The 14,769-nt window shown below is 37.8% G+C and overlaps 2 protein-coding genes across 2 annotated transcripts; one reads left to right on the top strand and one right to left on the bottom strand.

Moving 5' to 3' along the window:
• Window positions 1-597: 597 nt before the first annotated feature.
• LOC145800216 (uncharacterized) lies at window positions 598-1,002 on the top strand. The gene has a single exon (XM_082889871.1). The coding sequence runs from the start codon at window positions 598-600 to the stop codon at window positions 1,000-1,002; it is 405 nt and encodes a 134-aa protein (XP_082745997.1).
• Window positions 1,003-13,901: 12,899 nt separating this feature from the next.
• On the bottom strand, window positions 13,902-14,689 carry LOC145800215 (uncharacterized). Its single transcript, XM_082889870.1, has 2 exons — window positions 14,542-14,689; window positions 13,902-14,323 (listed from the first exon to the last, which is right to left on the bottom strand). Exons 1-2 carry the CDS (start codon window positions 14,687-14,689, stop codon window positions 13,902-13,904), a joined length of 570 nt encoding a protein of 189 aa, XP_082745996.1.
• Window positions 14,690-14,769: the final 80 nt, after the last annotated feature.

Genomic DNA, 14,769 nt, shown 5'->3' with positions numbered 1-14,769 from the left:
AAGTTTGCTTCCGTTTGGCCCCTTAACTCTGATAATATATGTTTATTTGGTTTGAGGCTGTAGGTAATCCCCTGATTACTGGCCGGTTATGACCTTAATCCATAAGGGCAGGTTCGGGTCATGACAGAGTGGTATCAGAGCACAAGTTAATAATTCACACACTTGTCCAATGAGCAATTAGCACCTAAAAAAGATCTAAGATGCATCTATGTGATAAGTATGAATCTGAAAGTATTAAGAACATGCTGGAATGTTTCGAGATGAATGATTATGTGCTACATGTTTTGGACTTACTTGCATTGAGAATTATTTGAATATGTGTGCTCTTTAGTATATGCATACTTGTGAACCTTTTGTATGAGGAATGATACAAGTCTAATCAGATGGTGAGAACAAGAGGTGATGAGATAGAGGAGTCTTCTATTGCCAGAATGGATAGGATGGAAAGATTGATATAGGAAATGGCAAAAAACATTGAGGCAACAACAACAGTGGCAACAACCACATCCTCCACCTCCACCTCCACCTCCAGTACCACTTGTCCAAGACCATCAGAATGATGACCGAATAATAGCCTTCACCAAAAAGTTTAAGAAAATGAAACCGCCACAGTTCCATGGGGGATTGGATCCGCTAAAGGCTAAAGTATGGGTCCTTGGCATAGAGAAACTGTTTGAAGTATTTCCTTGCCTAGAAACACAGAAAGTATTACTAGCCACTTTCACTCTTGAAGATGAGGCAAGAAGGTGGTGGATGCTAATGCGTGAAAACAATAAAGATATTGGTTGGGCACAGTTCTTGGAAATTTTCTGTGACAAGTACCTTCCACAGTGTGTCCGTGACAGGAAAGTGTCGGAATTCATGGAACTTAAACAAAATAATGTGACAGTGGCTGAGTATGAGGCCAAGTTTACGGAATTAGCTAGATTTGCACCACATGTGGTCGACACCGACTATAAGAAAGCGAGACATTTTGAAGGAGGGCTTCGAGAGATATCCTAAAAAGGGTGAATGTTCTCAAACTGGAGACCTATATTGAGATGCTACATCGGGCCATAATATCAGAAGCTAACATAGACAAACATGCCAAAACAACAACTGATTGGAAGGGTAGTAAAAGGCAAGGCTTCTTTTCGAAGAAGAAATTTTCAAAGAAGCAGAATACGGGCTCCTCAAGTACTTCTAATTCTTCCTGAGATACATCTCCAATGTGCAATATTTATAGTAAAAGGCATCGCGGAGTTTGTCACCGTATGTCAGGGGCTTGTTTTAAATGTGAAAAAACGGGGCATATGGCCAGAGATTGTAATCAGAACAGTGGGAAGTTAGCTGCCAACTCCATCGCATCAATCCCGAAACCGGGAGATACTATGAGATCTACTACCACCGGAGATACCGTGAGGCAAATGAGAGTTTTTGCGCTTGTTCAAGGCGATACACGGAATGCTGGAGCCGTTGTCTCAAGTACTATTTCTATATGCAACCAGGATGCTTTTGTGTTAATTGACTCCGGATCAACACACTATTTCGTAACTTGTGCATTTGCATCTAGACTGAGTAGACATCTAGAATCATTGCCATATTTGCTATGTATCTGCTCCATCTGGGGAATCTGTGTTGTGTACATCTGTATATCGATTTTGTGACATGCATATTGAGAATGCTATTCTGCATGTAGATTTGTTGCCCTTGGACTTTAGACATTTTGATGTAATTTTGGGCATGGATTGGTTAACTAAATATTGTGCCACCATTGATTGTGTAACAAAACAGGTTGTATTTAAACCACCAGAATATGAAGAAATTGTGTTTGTGGGTAATAGGGTGGTGCCTCCACCTTACTTGATATCTGCAATAAAAGCATGTAAATTGATCAGGAAAGGGTGCTAGGGTTATTTGTGTTGTGTGCTATCTAAACAATCTCTGAATGTTGAATTGAACATTATCCCTATTGTTAAAGAATTTCCAGATATGTTTCCAAGTGAATTACCAGGGGAACTAGTGGACAGGGAGATAGAGTTTACTATTAAAATTATGCTAGACACACAGCCTATTTCTAGAACTCCCTATAGAATGGCTACTGCTGAAATGAAAGAATTGAAAGAACAGTTGCAAGACCTGCTTGACAAGGGGTTTATTTGACCTAGCCTTTCACCATGTGGTGCACCGGCGTTGTTTGTGAAAAAGAAAGATGGAACCTTGCGCTTGTGTATTGACTATCGAGAACTGAACAAGGTGATGGTAAAGAATAAATATTCCTTACCTCGTATTGACGATTTGTTTGACCAGTTGCAGGGATCGCAAGTGTTTTCCAAAATTGATTTGAGGTCAGGATATCACCAGTTGAAAGTAAAAGCAGAGGATGTTGAGAAAACTGCGTTTCGAACAAGGTATGGCTATTATGAATTTTTTGTTATGCCATTTGGGGTGACTAATGCTCCTATAACGTTTATGGACCTAATGAACCAAATTTTTAAGACCTACCTTGATGAATTTGTTGTGGTTTTTATTGATGATATTTTGATATACTCGAAGAATAGACTTGAACATGAATAACATCTGAGGACTGTTTTGCAAACACTTAGAGAAAAGAAATTATTTGCCAAACTAAAGAAATGTGAATTTTGGTTGGATGAAGTTATCTTTTTAGGGCATGTTATCAACAAGGAAGGGATTTCAGTGGACCCGCCGAAGATAGAGGCAATTGTGAATTGGCCTGCACCGACGAATGTAACAGAAGTGCGCAGTTTCATGGGCTTAGCCGGGTACTACAGAAGGTTTATGAAAGACTTCTCAAAAATAGTTGTGCCTCTTACCCAACTGACATGCAAAGGTCAACCATTTGAATGGAATAACGACAGAGAATCTTCCTTTCATGAACTAAAAATGAGGCTGGCTATCGTACTAGTGTTGACATTGCCCACAGGCACGAAAAACTTTATGATTTACAATGATGCATCTTATAAAGGTTTGGGCTGTGTATTAATGCAGAATGAAAGAGTGATTGCTTATGCCTTCCGACAGTTAAGGCCACATGAAAAGAACTATCCGACACATGACTTAGAATTGGCCGTGATTGTGTTTGCCTTAAAAATCTGGTGGCATTACTTGTATGGGGCAAAATGCGAAGTCTACACGGATCACAAAAGTCTAAAGTACTTCTTCACGCAGAAAGAGTTAAATATGCGACAGAGAAGGTGGCTTGAACTGATAAAAGACTATGACCTCCAAATTCAGTATCACCCTGGGAAAGCCAATACAGTTGCTGATGCCTTGAGTAGGAAATTGATGGGAAGTTTGGCTTGTTTACTTACTGAACAGAAAGAAATCTTGCAAGATTTTGAGAAGTCCGGAATTGAAGTATTATTGTGTGAACCAGGCGGATTGATAGCCGCTATTTCAGCCGAACCAGCAATCGTTGATGAGATTAAACAGAAACAAAAAGAGGACAGATTAAATAGAAATCTTAGTCAAATTTTTAAATTTCTGTTAAAAAACCAACGTTCCTCAAATTTATAAGTTGAGACAACCATTTATAAATCAAAAAAAATATCAAATAAATTTTTATGACATTTTTTTAATTTTTGTAAATATAAACTGAAAATTAAAAATGAAATGGTTACCAAACGGGTTTAAGATTAAGATTTAGATTTATTTATTTATTTTTTTAAAAGTAAAGAGGTTTATTCAAATTAGATTTTTATTTTTATTTTAAATGCATTATTGTTACTAACTAAATTAGAATTACAATATTTGTCAATTGAAAACTAGTATTTTAGATAATTGAATATTATAATTGAGACTAAAATAAATACATATTATTTAGTTGAAAATGATTCAAATTTGATATGTATCAAAATTTACTTTTAAATACAATTTGATATGTACCGGCTGATACATTTAGTTGAAAATGAGTCAAATGAGTAAAATAAATACATATCATTTACTTTTGAAAGTGCTCTTACATATCAAAATTTTGATTAAAATGTGACAAATTAAGGCTAAAAGAGTCGAAAAAATGTATAAAATTGAGTTTTAGAGGGTTTGCTACTGATTTTTAAAATTTCACGGCCGCGACACCCGATTCTCGATATGTACCTGCTGATACTACTGATACTGATACTGATACTTCGCGATTGATACTGTTACGTTACCCTGATACCATGATTTAGAACTATGATTGGTAGTTAATGGTGAATACTATATAATTTCAAGTAAAATTAACATACCTTTCCATCCAAGAGATGGTTGAAAAGTCCACCTTTTAAACTTCTTCATGCAATCCAACATTGTTCCTATATTACTTTAGCTTGCGCTGAAACGCTGGAGGGAGTGTCTTCAGTTTGGGACAGTTGTCTACATCCACGGTCTTCAATAATGATTTCGCAAACTTATAAGTCTGAGAGCAAAAGCTCTGAAGGTTTGGTAGATTTCTGAATTTGAGTTTTTTTAGTTGAGGGAACATGATTATCTTCCTTATCAGTTCATCATCTGCATTTGGTTTATTTGTAATGATAGCTTCCATCCCACCACATTCAGTTACCTCTATGTCTTGTAGTTTCACAAGAAGTTTGGCTAGAGAGGATGAGAATAGATTTATCAAACTGCCACAACCATTTACTATTAAGGATCTTAGGTTCTGAAAGGCTTGAATTCCTGGTGAATTGTCCTTCCAAACATGTGTTAACTTTGGCAGACAGCTTAGTTTCACCTTTTTTTTTTTTTATGAAGGTACTACCATATCTGATATGCCTTCCCAAACAAGTCCTTCAAGGTCAATGTATATCAATTAGTTCAAGATTTTGCAGACCTTTAACACCAGTGAACTTCCATCTCTCTTAGTTTAGTTTGAAGTTCCCCAGGCCAAATCTCCATAGATTCTTCATTTGAGAGATGTACATATTTTCAATGGTAGTCAATTTAATTTACGAGTCCATTCACGAGGTTGCAAACATAATTAAGCACAACAAACTTTATTCCATTAAACATCATTGATTAATTTAATTTGATTTTCAAATTAAAATACTTCATATTTGAATAACTAAACGTAAAACAGTTCTTACAAATCTATTGCAACATATTTTTAGATCCTTGAGCTAAATGCCCAACCCATTTGATTGGATTCTTGAATTTACCAAATATAAATACACATTAAGTTTCTTTTTGGTATACTGGATGGTGATCAAGATGATAGGGAGTCAAATACATCACTAGATAATGAGGTACAAGAATTCTCATCATGATTATCAAAATCTTGATCCAGATAGTAGAATTTTATGATTCTCTAATTTCAATTGGACCAAATAATTTGGATCACACTAGAATGTTAAAGTGACTGCAATCGTAGTTGTAAAATTGAGTGTAATTGTACTACAATCCCAATTCTACTAAAATCCCAATTTCACTAATTTTTTTTCTTATTATTTATTTCTTATATATATATATACACTAGCATTACATCCATGCTATGCCCGGCATTAAATATGTAAAAATAGATGTATTATTGATTGATGTTATAGATGTTGTGTTTACAATGATCAAATATATAGAAGAGAAGAAGGTAGTAGGTGAAGTGGTAGGGGATGAAGTGGAGGTGGTAGTGGTAGGTTAGGTGAGGAGGTGAGTGTGTGTGGTAGGTAGTAGTGGGTTAGGTTTAGTGGGTTTAACAGTCCCCCTCAAACTCAAGGAGGTTAGACACAAACCAACTTGAGTTTGGAGAGAGTTACAAAACAGAAAAATAAACGGAAAAATAAAACAGGATAGGAGACACGGTATGGTCGTGTCAGACCGATGTAGCAGATAGTTTATGGGGTCATGTCGGACCGTTGTAGCAGACAGTTTACGGGGTCATGTCGGACCGTTGTAGCAGACACTGTGTGGTCGTGTCAGACCGATGTAGAAGACAGTTTATGGGGTCATGTCGGACCGTTGTAGCAGGACAGTTTACGGGGTCATGTCGGACCGTTGTAGCAGGACAGTTTACGGGGTCATGTCGGACCGATGTAGCAGGACAGTTTACGGGGTCATGTCGGACCGATGTAGCAGGACAGTTTACGGGGTCATGTCGGACCGTTGTAGCAAGTTGTGGTGGTGCACCAAGGGGGCGACTTAGGGAGTGCGCCATGAGGTGACTTGAACATGATACTATGTATAACCCCCCCTCAAACTCAAATAGGTATGAAGATAGAAACCTATTTGAGGTTGAAACAAAGGGATCGATAAAGCTGACCGGTGTAGAAGACACTGTATGAGTGTGTATATAGGCTGCCCAAAAGATATACATGGATGTAGATATCGAGCCCTCAAAAGTCGTGCCCTCAAAAGGTGTGCCCAATCTGTCAAAAGGCGTGCCATCAAAAGGCGTGCCCGATGCATCAAAAGGCATGCCAGATATGATGGCGAGGCACGTGAGTGCCTTGGCTGGCGTGCCTGGTTTGTCGGGCGTCAAGAGGCGCGCGATGCGCGTGGCTGCCTCGTCTATTTAACCAAGACGGAGGTGAGGCTGAGGCAGAGAAAAGCTGCGAAAAAACCTCTGAAAAAAACTTTGTTGTGCTGAGAGAGAGAGTCTGAAAAACTCTGTTGCCCAGACAATGGCCTCCTCTTCCTCTTCTTCCCGTGGTCTGCTTACTCTCTTTCCCGAACTGAACGAGTCAACAAGAGAGAGAACTAGTGCGGAGACCAGTGAACCTCAACCAAACACCTCTGTGTTCGCTCCGTTGAACTTTCCGATGCGGTCGGTGGAACAAAGAATGGCAGTGCAGTCGGATGTGGAGGCCAATCAGTATACTTTGAAGGCATGTGTGGAAAGCATGACGGCGGTCACAAATTTGTCGAACCGGCTGCAGAGTAGGACAAATGAGGTGCAGCATTTAAACTCCCAGCTGGCTCTGCTCCAACGCATGTATAAGGATGCGCGAGCAGAGATAAGCGTACTAAGGGCAGAAAACAAGGAGCTGAAGCGGAAAGCCACCGTGATGTTCCGATTTGGAGGTCCTCCATATGCTGTAGTGGAGGAGTATGGGGGAGTGATCATGCCCAGTGGAGTGGGAAACATGGAGGCAACACCGTCAAGGGCCGCCCAGGACGGAGGCAAGAAGAAAAGGCCGGCGGCAGAGTAGAGAAGTGAGGGCGGTGGGTGGCCGGCTGCAGAAAAGAAAACAAAGCTTTGGGTGTTTGTTTGTGGTTTTTGTTTGTTTTGTTTTGGTTTTTTTTTTTTTTTTTTTTTTTTTTTTTTTTTTGTGTGTGTAAAATGGTTGATCGGGGTTGATCCCCGACATGAATAAATGACAAGTGTGTGGAATGTTGGTGGTGTTATTTTAGTGTGGTTGTTTGGGTGAATAATAAAAAGAAAATAAAATAAACAAAATAGATAAAAGAAAAAAAAAAAAAAAGAAGAGTGGATAAGTGATGTGAGAAAAATCGGTGTGATGGGTGGAAAAATGATTTTTTTTTTTTTTTTTGTTTTAAAATACAATATATATTCCCCTCTGGTGTTCAATTCGGTGGAGAATTATTATGTTAGAGGGAGAGTGAGTTGGTGGGCTATGCACTGAGAGAATGAAAAAGGAATAAAAAAAATGGGTTATGTGTAATGGGGTATAATGAGTGGGAGGATGGGTTTGTCAATTATTATGTCTCTTCTAAATGCTCTGGACTCTGAATCTCTCTGCCTTTATTCACCTGTTTGAGCCACTAGAGAGAGAGAGAGAGAGAGAGAGAGAGAGGGAAAGAAAATCTGGGTTTGTTTGTTAACTCAGAAAGAAGGCCAAGGAAGGGGGTGGACAAAGGTAGAAAGCGACGGGAGCAAGATCGGCTCCCCCATGGCTCTGCGCGACGTGCTGCGGAGATCGGCGAAGTTGACGGCTCAGGCGGCTGTTGAGAGGGGGATCATCGAGTCGGCGCACGATAGCGCGGAGGAGACGGTTGGGGCTGCTGTGAAGTTGGGGGAGGAGCTGGTGGGCAGGAGATGGGATGGACACGTGTACGGCCAGATCTCATCGGAAAGTTCTTGGTAGCTCTTGTACATCTTCAGATCCACCTTTCGAAGGTAAGGTGCGCCATCCATGGAAACCTTCACTGCTGCCGAGCTGCTGCGCCGGAGGTTGGTCGCCAATCTGTGTCTTTGCTGATCCGGCATGAGCTGAGGATGAAGCTTGCGACGTGTCTCCTGGTGCTGGAGAGTTGCATCTTGAGATCTGTTTGAAGGATTTGCAGGACGATTTCAAGAGGTGAGGCCCTTGTTGTTGAAGGCATGTGAAGCCTGCCAATTTCTTGTACTCGCATGAAAAGTTTCTTATAGGAGTTGCTACAAAAGTAGTGATCAAGCTATTTAATGCTGTTAACAAAGCTCAAAATGCTACAATGAACGAAGAGCTAGAGTAATTGATGGGAAGTCCGTGGCTGCGGAAATTATAGCAGGAATAGGTGGTGAAGTAATCAGAATGCAGGAGTCCACTGGGAAAGTGCCTGGCCTGGCTGTGATTAGGTGGGTTGTATATATATGTATTATATATATACATGTAAGTTAGTGAGCCAGGGTAGCTTTATATGGCAGGCTATTCAAGTTGGTTGAGGTCCGGCGGGCGGCCAAGGCGAGGTTGCCGCCCGCCGGTGAAGCGAAAAATACTAAATTCTTAACCTTGCTCTGATACCATGTAAAAATAGATGTATTATTGATTGATGTTATAGATGTTGTGTTTACAATGATCAAATATATAGAAGAGAAGAAGGTAGTAGGTGAAGTGGTAGGGGATGAAGTGGAGGTGGTAGTGGTAGGTTAGGTGAGGAGGTGAGTGTGTGTGGTAGGTAGTAGTGGGTTAGGTTTAGTGGGTTTAACAAAATAAATAATTAAAATTTCATCTTAAAATTTAAAGTAATAATCGATTAAAAGATGAAGGTTGTAAATGGCAATGGGAAATAGAATTTGTTCCTTAAGATTTGGATGTGTTGTTGATCGATCTTGGAGGTTGTGAGAAATCTCCATCTAAGCTTTGAGGTATTTTTTCAATGAGGCAAAGGTTTTTTTATTACAAATCATCTAATATTTAGAATGTTGCTTAAGGATGCTAAGATCGAATATAACTACAACAATGAAGGTCCTCACTTGCTTCAATGTGATGCTTGCCATAGTCATAGTTACCTCTTTTGTTACTTCTAACTACCACCTTAGCCTCTTCTTTTCTATCAGCGACTTCCTTCCCTATTACAACCTCTCTTCCACTTTTCTTGTTGTGACTCCACAATCTCTCTACTAGGGCTACTCTCCCCAATCCTACCATTGCAAAAAAAATAAAGAGAAATAAAGTACAAGGTTTAAAGAAGAAAAATGAGAAGGAGGAAGAAGAATAGGAGGAATGTGGTGACGTAAATGGGAGAGATGGTGAGGGAGTGGTAAAAAACACTTGAGCAGCTAAGAAGGGTTAGGAAGGAGTTAGGGATGGTAGGAAGGGTACTGGTCTGCCATTAAGAAAGAAGAAAACAAATGCCAGGGAGTTCATATTGGCAGAGTGACCTAGGATACCCAGATCCAGAAAAAGGAGTAGTTATGGTAGTGAAAAGAGGCAATAATGGTGGTGGATGATAGAGGTACTGGTGAAGGGGTGAGAGTAATAACAATTCGAATTTTAAGAGTACATGAATTAAAATTTTTAATTTTTTAAGATCTAGATACTTTTTAATAATTTCAAAAAGATAAACTTTTAATAAAAAAAATATTTTTATTATGCAAATAGAACCTTGCACATAAAATAGAAATTTATTGGATTGTGCTAGTCTTCGGTGTATTATTGGAGAGTCCTATCCTGGCTGGTAAGCTCACCACTGGTCTCGATGATCTGATAATTTATATAACCTATTCATTTGATTGCATTTAGTTTATTTTAAAAATACATTTATCGTTAATTTTTGAAGACAAATTTGATTAAATAAAGAGTTAGGAATATCAAATGAACTTAATTTTTGTTTTTTTTTTTTTTATGAATACTGTACCCCTCTTCGACTTCCTTAACAGCCTTATCTATGCTTTTGTGGGTGTGGGTATTCACACCGATGTCCAGAAGTTGACTGAAGATTATGGGTTGTTTGTGGCCACCGCTATTGACCTTTGTTCGTTGGCAGCTGAGTGTGGCATGATCGAGCTTTGCAATGCGTGGTTGAAGAACTTGGCGAGAGAGGTTTTGGGAGGATTACGATGAGTAGGTGGGACAATGAGTGGCTCTACCTTGAACAGGTTCAGTATGCTTGCATTGATGCTTTTCTTTCTTTTGAGATTGGAAGGTGTTTGAATGCAACTGGGTTTTAGATTTATTAGGAGTAATATGGGGTTGAATTTGTAATTTGTAATTTCTTGTTTTTTGGGGTTTGATGGAGATTTGGTATGGTTTTGTTTATATTGGGATCTCTGTTTGATGGATTTGGATGGTGGGTTTGTTTACTAGTTGGAGAAGTTTATTATGATATGCAATTTGGATGTGTTTGATGATTGATTGATATGTTCTATACTTCTATATTGTTGGGAAAATACATGATTGTTGATGCCTGAGTTGCATTGTCCTAGCATATAAATGGTTTCTTATTTTTGTCTTTAATTAGGGAATATATTGTTTTGCTTAGTTACTACATTATTTGTATAGCAACCGATGCCATACAATATATATTGATGGTAGTGTGGATCCCAAATTTGGAGCGAGTATTTTTACTATTTTTGCACTTGTTGCCCTATTTTTTATGTATATGGAGTTGAGAATAGTGGGGGTTTGTCTCTATATCATATTGGAACTGCAGAGACCATGGATGCAACTCTATTTTTGGGGTAAATCTTATGTTCATGTGCATGTGTGTGATTTACAATTTTTATACTTTTGTTTTTCTTTGTTTTTTTTTTTTTTTTGTCTCACTGATCCTAGTTAGGTGTTTGTTATGAATTCTTAACATGTGATGTGTATGAAACATTATGGTTGTCATAGTGGATGTTGTCAAAATGATAGTATGAGAGGCATAATTGAATTGGTGGCTCAAATTTGAAGGAGTGAAGAGAGGGATTAGCCGAGGAAGGGGATGTGAAAATAGTGGTGGAGCACAATTAGTGTTGTGAAAGGTGAGCCTAGGCTCAAAGCGCAATGAGGCGCAGCTCACGTGGCTTGTATATGGCGAGGCGAATGCCCATTCAATGAGCCGTAACAAGGCACACTAGTTGCACGTTTCATTGAAGATTCTGCATTTTTTTTCCTTTTTAATATCAGCTTTTGATTTTTATTTTTTTAACATATTAGACTTATATATGCTGCCACAAAGGATTGAAACTCTTCTTCTTTTTCTTCACAAATTTGGGATCTGTTTTTTTTCCTCCTCCTTTTTTTTTTATTGTTTCTTTTTTTCTTCTTCCACACCTTCTAGGTTCTTTTTTTTTTTTTTTGGGTGGCGGGGGAGGGGGGGGGAGGTGGCTAGGCTGCTTCTTTTTCACATTGTTGCTTCTATTTTTTTTTCCTCCTCTGCTCTAATTTTTCTTATTTTCTTCTTCTTCTCCTTCCTCTTTCTGATTTGTTGCTCCTTTTAGTCTACTTCTCTTTTGAAGTTTTTCTAACTTTGTTGTTGTGTGATTATTTTTTGGATTTTTTTTGCGAAATTTGTGTTTTGGTGAATCTTAATTATTTTGCATTTGTAATGATATGTGCTTTTATGGCTTTGGGAATTCTTCCACAATATGCCTTATTTTTTTCTTTTTTTCTTTGTCTGTGTTATTAATTGTGAATTCCTAAGAAGCATGGACCTAGACACGCGACATGACACGAATACGATATGGACACTCTGACACATTAATTTTCAAAAAATAGAGGACATGACATGTGGGGGACACGCTTGAAATATGTAATTTTATATGTTTATTATATATTAAATATATGAATATATCATTCAAAAATAATAAAAAATGTAATATGATACTAATTCATATAAATTTATATAATTTTTATTTTATCATTGTATCTTAAGTTGTTTTGTTTAAACTGTTAATTAGTTTGACATGTGTCTAATCAATAGGCACGTGTGTTTAAGCAATAGACACATGTGCCCTCCAAGTGTCTAAAGAGTGTTCGGGTCTTTAAAAAAAATTTAAAAATAAGACACATTTTGAAGAGTGTCAGACATGTGTTGGGGAAGTATCCAAAGAGTGCTGGTATTTGACATGGACAGGACACGTATACGTCACCTTCTTAGAAGTGTCCATACGTCTTAGGTGAATTCTTTCATTTTTGCTTACGTTGAAGTTTGAATTATTAGACTATACTAATTTTTATCTAGTTTTTTTACTTAAAAGGTGCCTTGCTTTAGTGAAGCGTGCACCTCGCTTTGCGCCTACTGTCACAACCCAACCCCAGGGGCTTAGGGTTGGAATCGCAACTTACTAACTTATTCTATTCCTAGCAAATTAAACTGCGCAAGTGGAAATAAAAATAATTAAATAGGAAATTACTCCATTTTACTATTTTAATAAGAGAAAATACATTTATAGGGCTTTTATTATTTTATTATTTAGTGATAGGCCCCGAGTAGAAACAAAAGGGAGCAAAAATATAAAATAAAAAAACAAAAAGAAAAGAAACACAAAATAGTTCAACATCAATCCACGTGCGGGTTCCATTTCGTGAGGTTATTGGTTTCTCCTACATCTCGTCACATGAAAGGGTAACAGCTATAAGCACACAGCAGAGTGAGAAATATTATGCCAACAGTATAGGGAATACAAAATAACCATGGATAGTTGATTAAGCCAAAACATTTATGTAACTCAATTTGGTAAGTAAATCACTTAAATACAGAAATTATGTAAATAAATAACCATAATCACGGTATGGAACAGAACAGAACAGAGGTCATAGAAGTGACAATCAGAACAGAGGTCAATGGCTCCATGACAAATAGAGGACCACAAAGTGGCCAAACAGAGGCCAATGGTTATTTAAGTCCCCCAAGGCATGGGACTCCTATGATGGTGCTTACAAAACATAATTGTTTATAAGGTCATAGTCAAATATATACTAAAATTTAAACAAACATATCCATGGGTTTCATTTTAAACAAATAGAGTTCAGAAAATAACCCGCGTAATTGAAATATTAATATAATTTATAAAACATAACTTGTATAAAATAAATTATGGTGATTCAAAACATACGTAACATATATTATGGTGACTCAATGTATAATACAACTCACCTTAAGATTGAGTCTTACTATTTCTTATCTTCCGACCCTTTCCTTGCTTCCTATTTGTGTTGATTCCTTCTTTCTCTCCTTTTTTTTTTTTTTACTCTTTGTTTTTCCGTTCAATTACAACACTCCTTCTCCCTATTTATACACGTAACTTTAGGTGATGACTCAGCTTGTGTGATGATGAAGCAGCCTGATGACTCACCTCCCCCTATCCGTTAGATAGTACGCGTGGCTAATTTACCACACTGTTAGAAAATCTGCAAATCTTCCTCCTTAATTGCTATTTATTATTACTATTATTATTTATTTACTCTTATTTTTATTTATTTATTTATTATATTTAATTCTAATTTGACTCAAGTAGTATTATAATTTCATATTTGTGTGAATTCGGCCCTAGATAATAATCCCTAAATAAATTACACTTTATTGCATACCAACAGAAAATTAATTATTTGTTTTACTACAACGCCCACTATTATTATTATTATTATTATTATTATTATTATTATTATTATTATTATTATTATTATTATTATTATTATTATTATTATTATTATTGGTTGTGGTATTAATTAAATATTTAGGGTGTCACATTTCTTCCCTCCTAAATAGAAGTTTGTCCCCAAACTTGATGTACCTTAATTTTCGAAGAGGTGTGGGTATTTGTCTTGCATTTGAGTTTCCATTTCTCACGTAGCTTCTTCGATACGATGATTTCGCCATAAGACCTTTACTAGCGGTATGGTCTTATTTCGAAGAATTTGATCATGACGATCGAGAATCTGCACTGGTTGCTCTTCATAAGAAAGATCCTCTTGAACTTCCAGGTTCTCATAGTCGACAACATGTTCTGGATCTTGGAGGTATCGTCGGAACATTGAAACATGAAACACATTTTGGACATTGGATTGTTCAGGTGGTAGTGCAAGGCGATAAACTACAGGATCAATTCTTTCCAGTTTCTCGAATGGCCTAATGTAACGTGGGTTTAACTTTCCTTGCTTTCCAAATGGATAACTCCTCTTGTTGGTGAGATCTTGAGGAACACATGATCCCCCATTTGAAATTCCAAGTCCCGTCTCCGTGTATCTACATAACTTTTCTGGCGGCTCTGAGCAGTGCGAATTCGTTGTTGGATGAGTTGGATTTTCTCACTTGTGACTTGCACGATCTCAGGGCCTAACAATTTCTTGTCCCCGACTTCTGTCCAACACAGAGGTGATCGAAATCTCCTTCCATACAGAGCTTAATATGGTGCCATTCCAATGCTTGCTTGGTAACTGTTGTTGTAGGCAAATTCCACTAAAGGTAGGTGCTCATCCCAGTTACCTTTGAGGTCCAACAAGTATACACGCAACATGTCCTCCAACATCTGGATTGTTCTTTCGGATTGCCCATCCGTTTGTGGGTGATAAGCAATGCTAAACTTCAGTGTGCTTCCCAAAGCTTCCTGTAATTTGTTCCAGAAGTGAGACATGAAGCGGGGGTCTCGGTCAGACACGATTGAAATTAGGGTGCCATGCAAACTAATGATTTCCTTACTGTACAAGGTGGCAA

The sequence above is a fragment of the Camellia sinensis genome, chromosome 10 (assembly GCF_055761805.1).
Source record: "Camellia sinensis isolate YWXY chromosome 10, ASM5576180v1, whole genome shotgun sequence".
NCBI lineage: Eukaryota > Viridiplantae > Streptophyta > Magnoliopsida > Ericales > Theaceae > Camellia > Camellia sinensis.
Note: the sequence above shows the minus strand (reverse complement) of the source record. Positions and strands in the feature narration are given on the sequence as shown.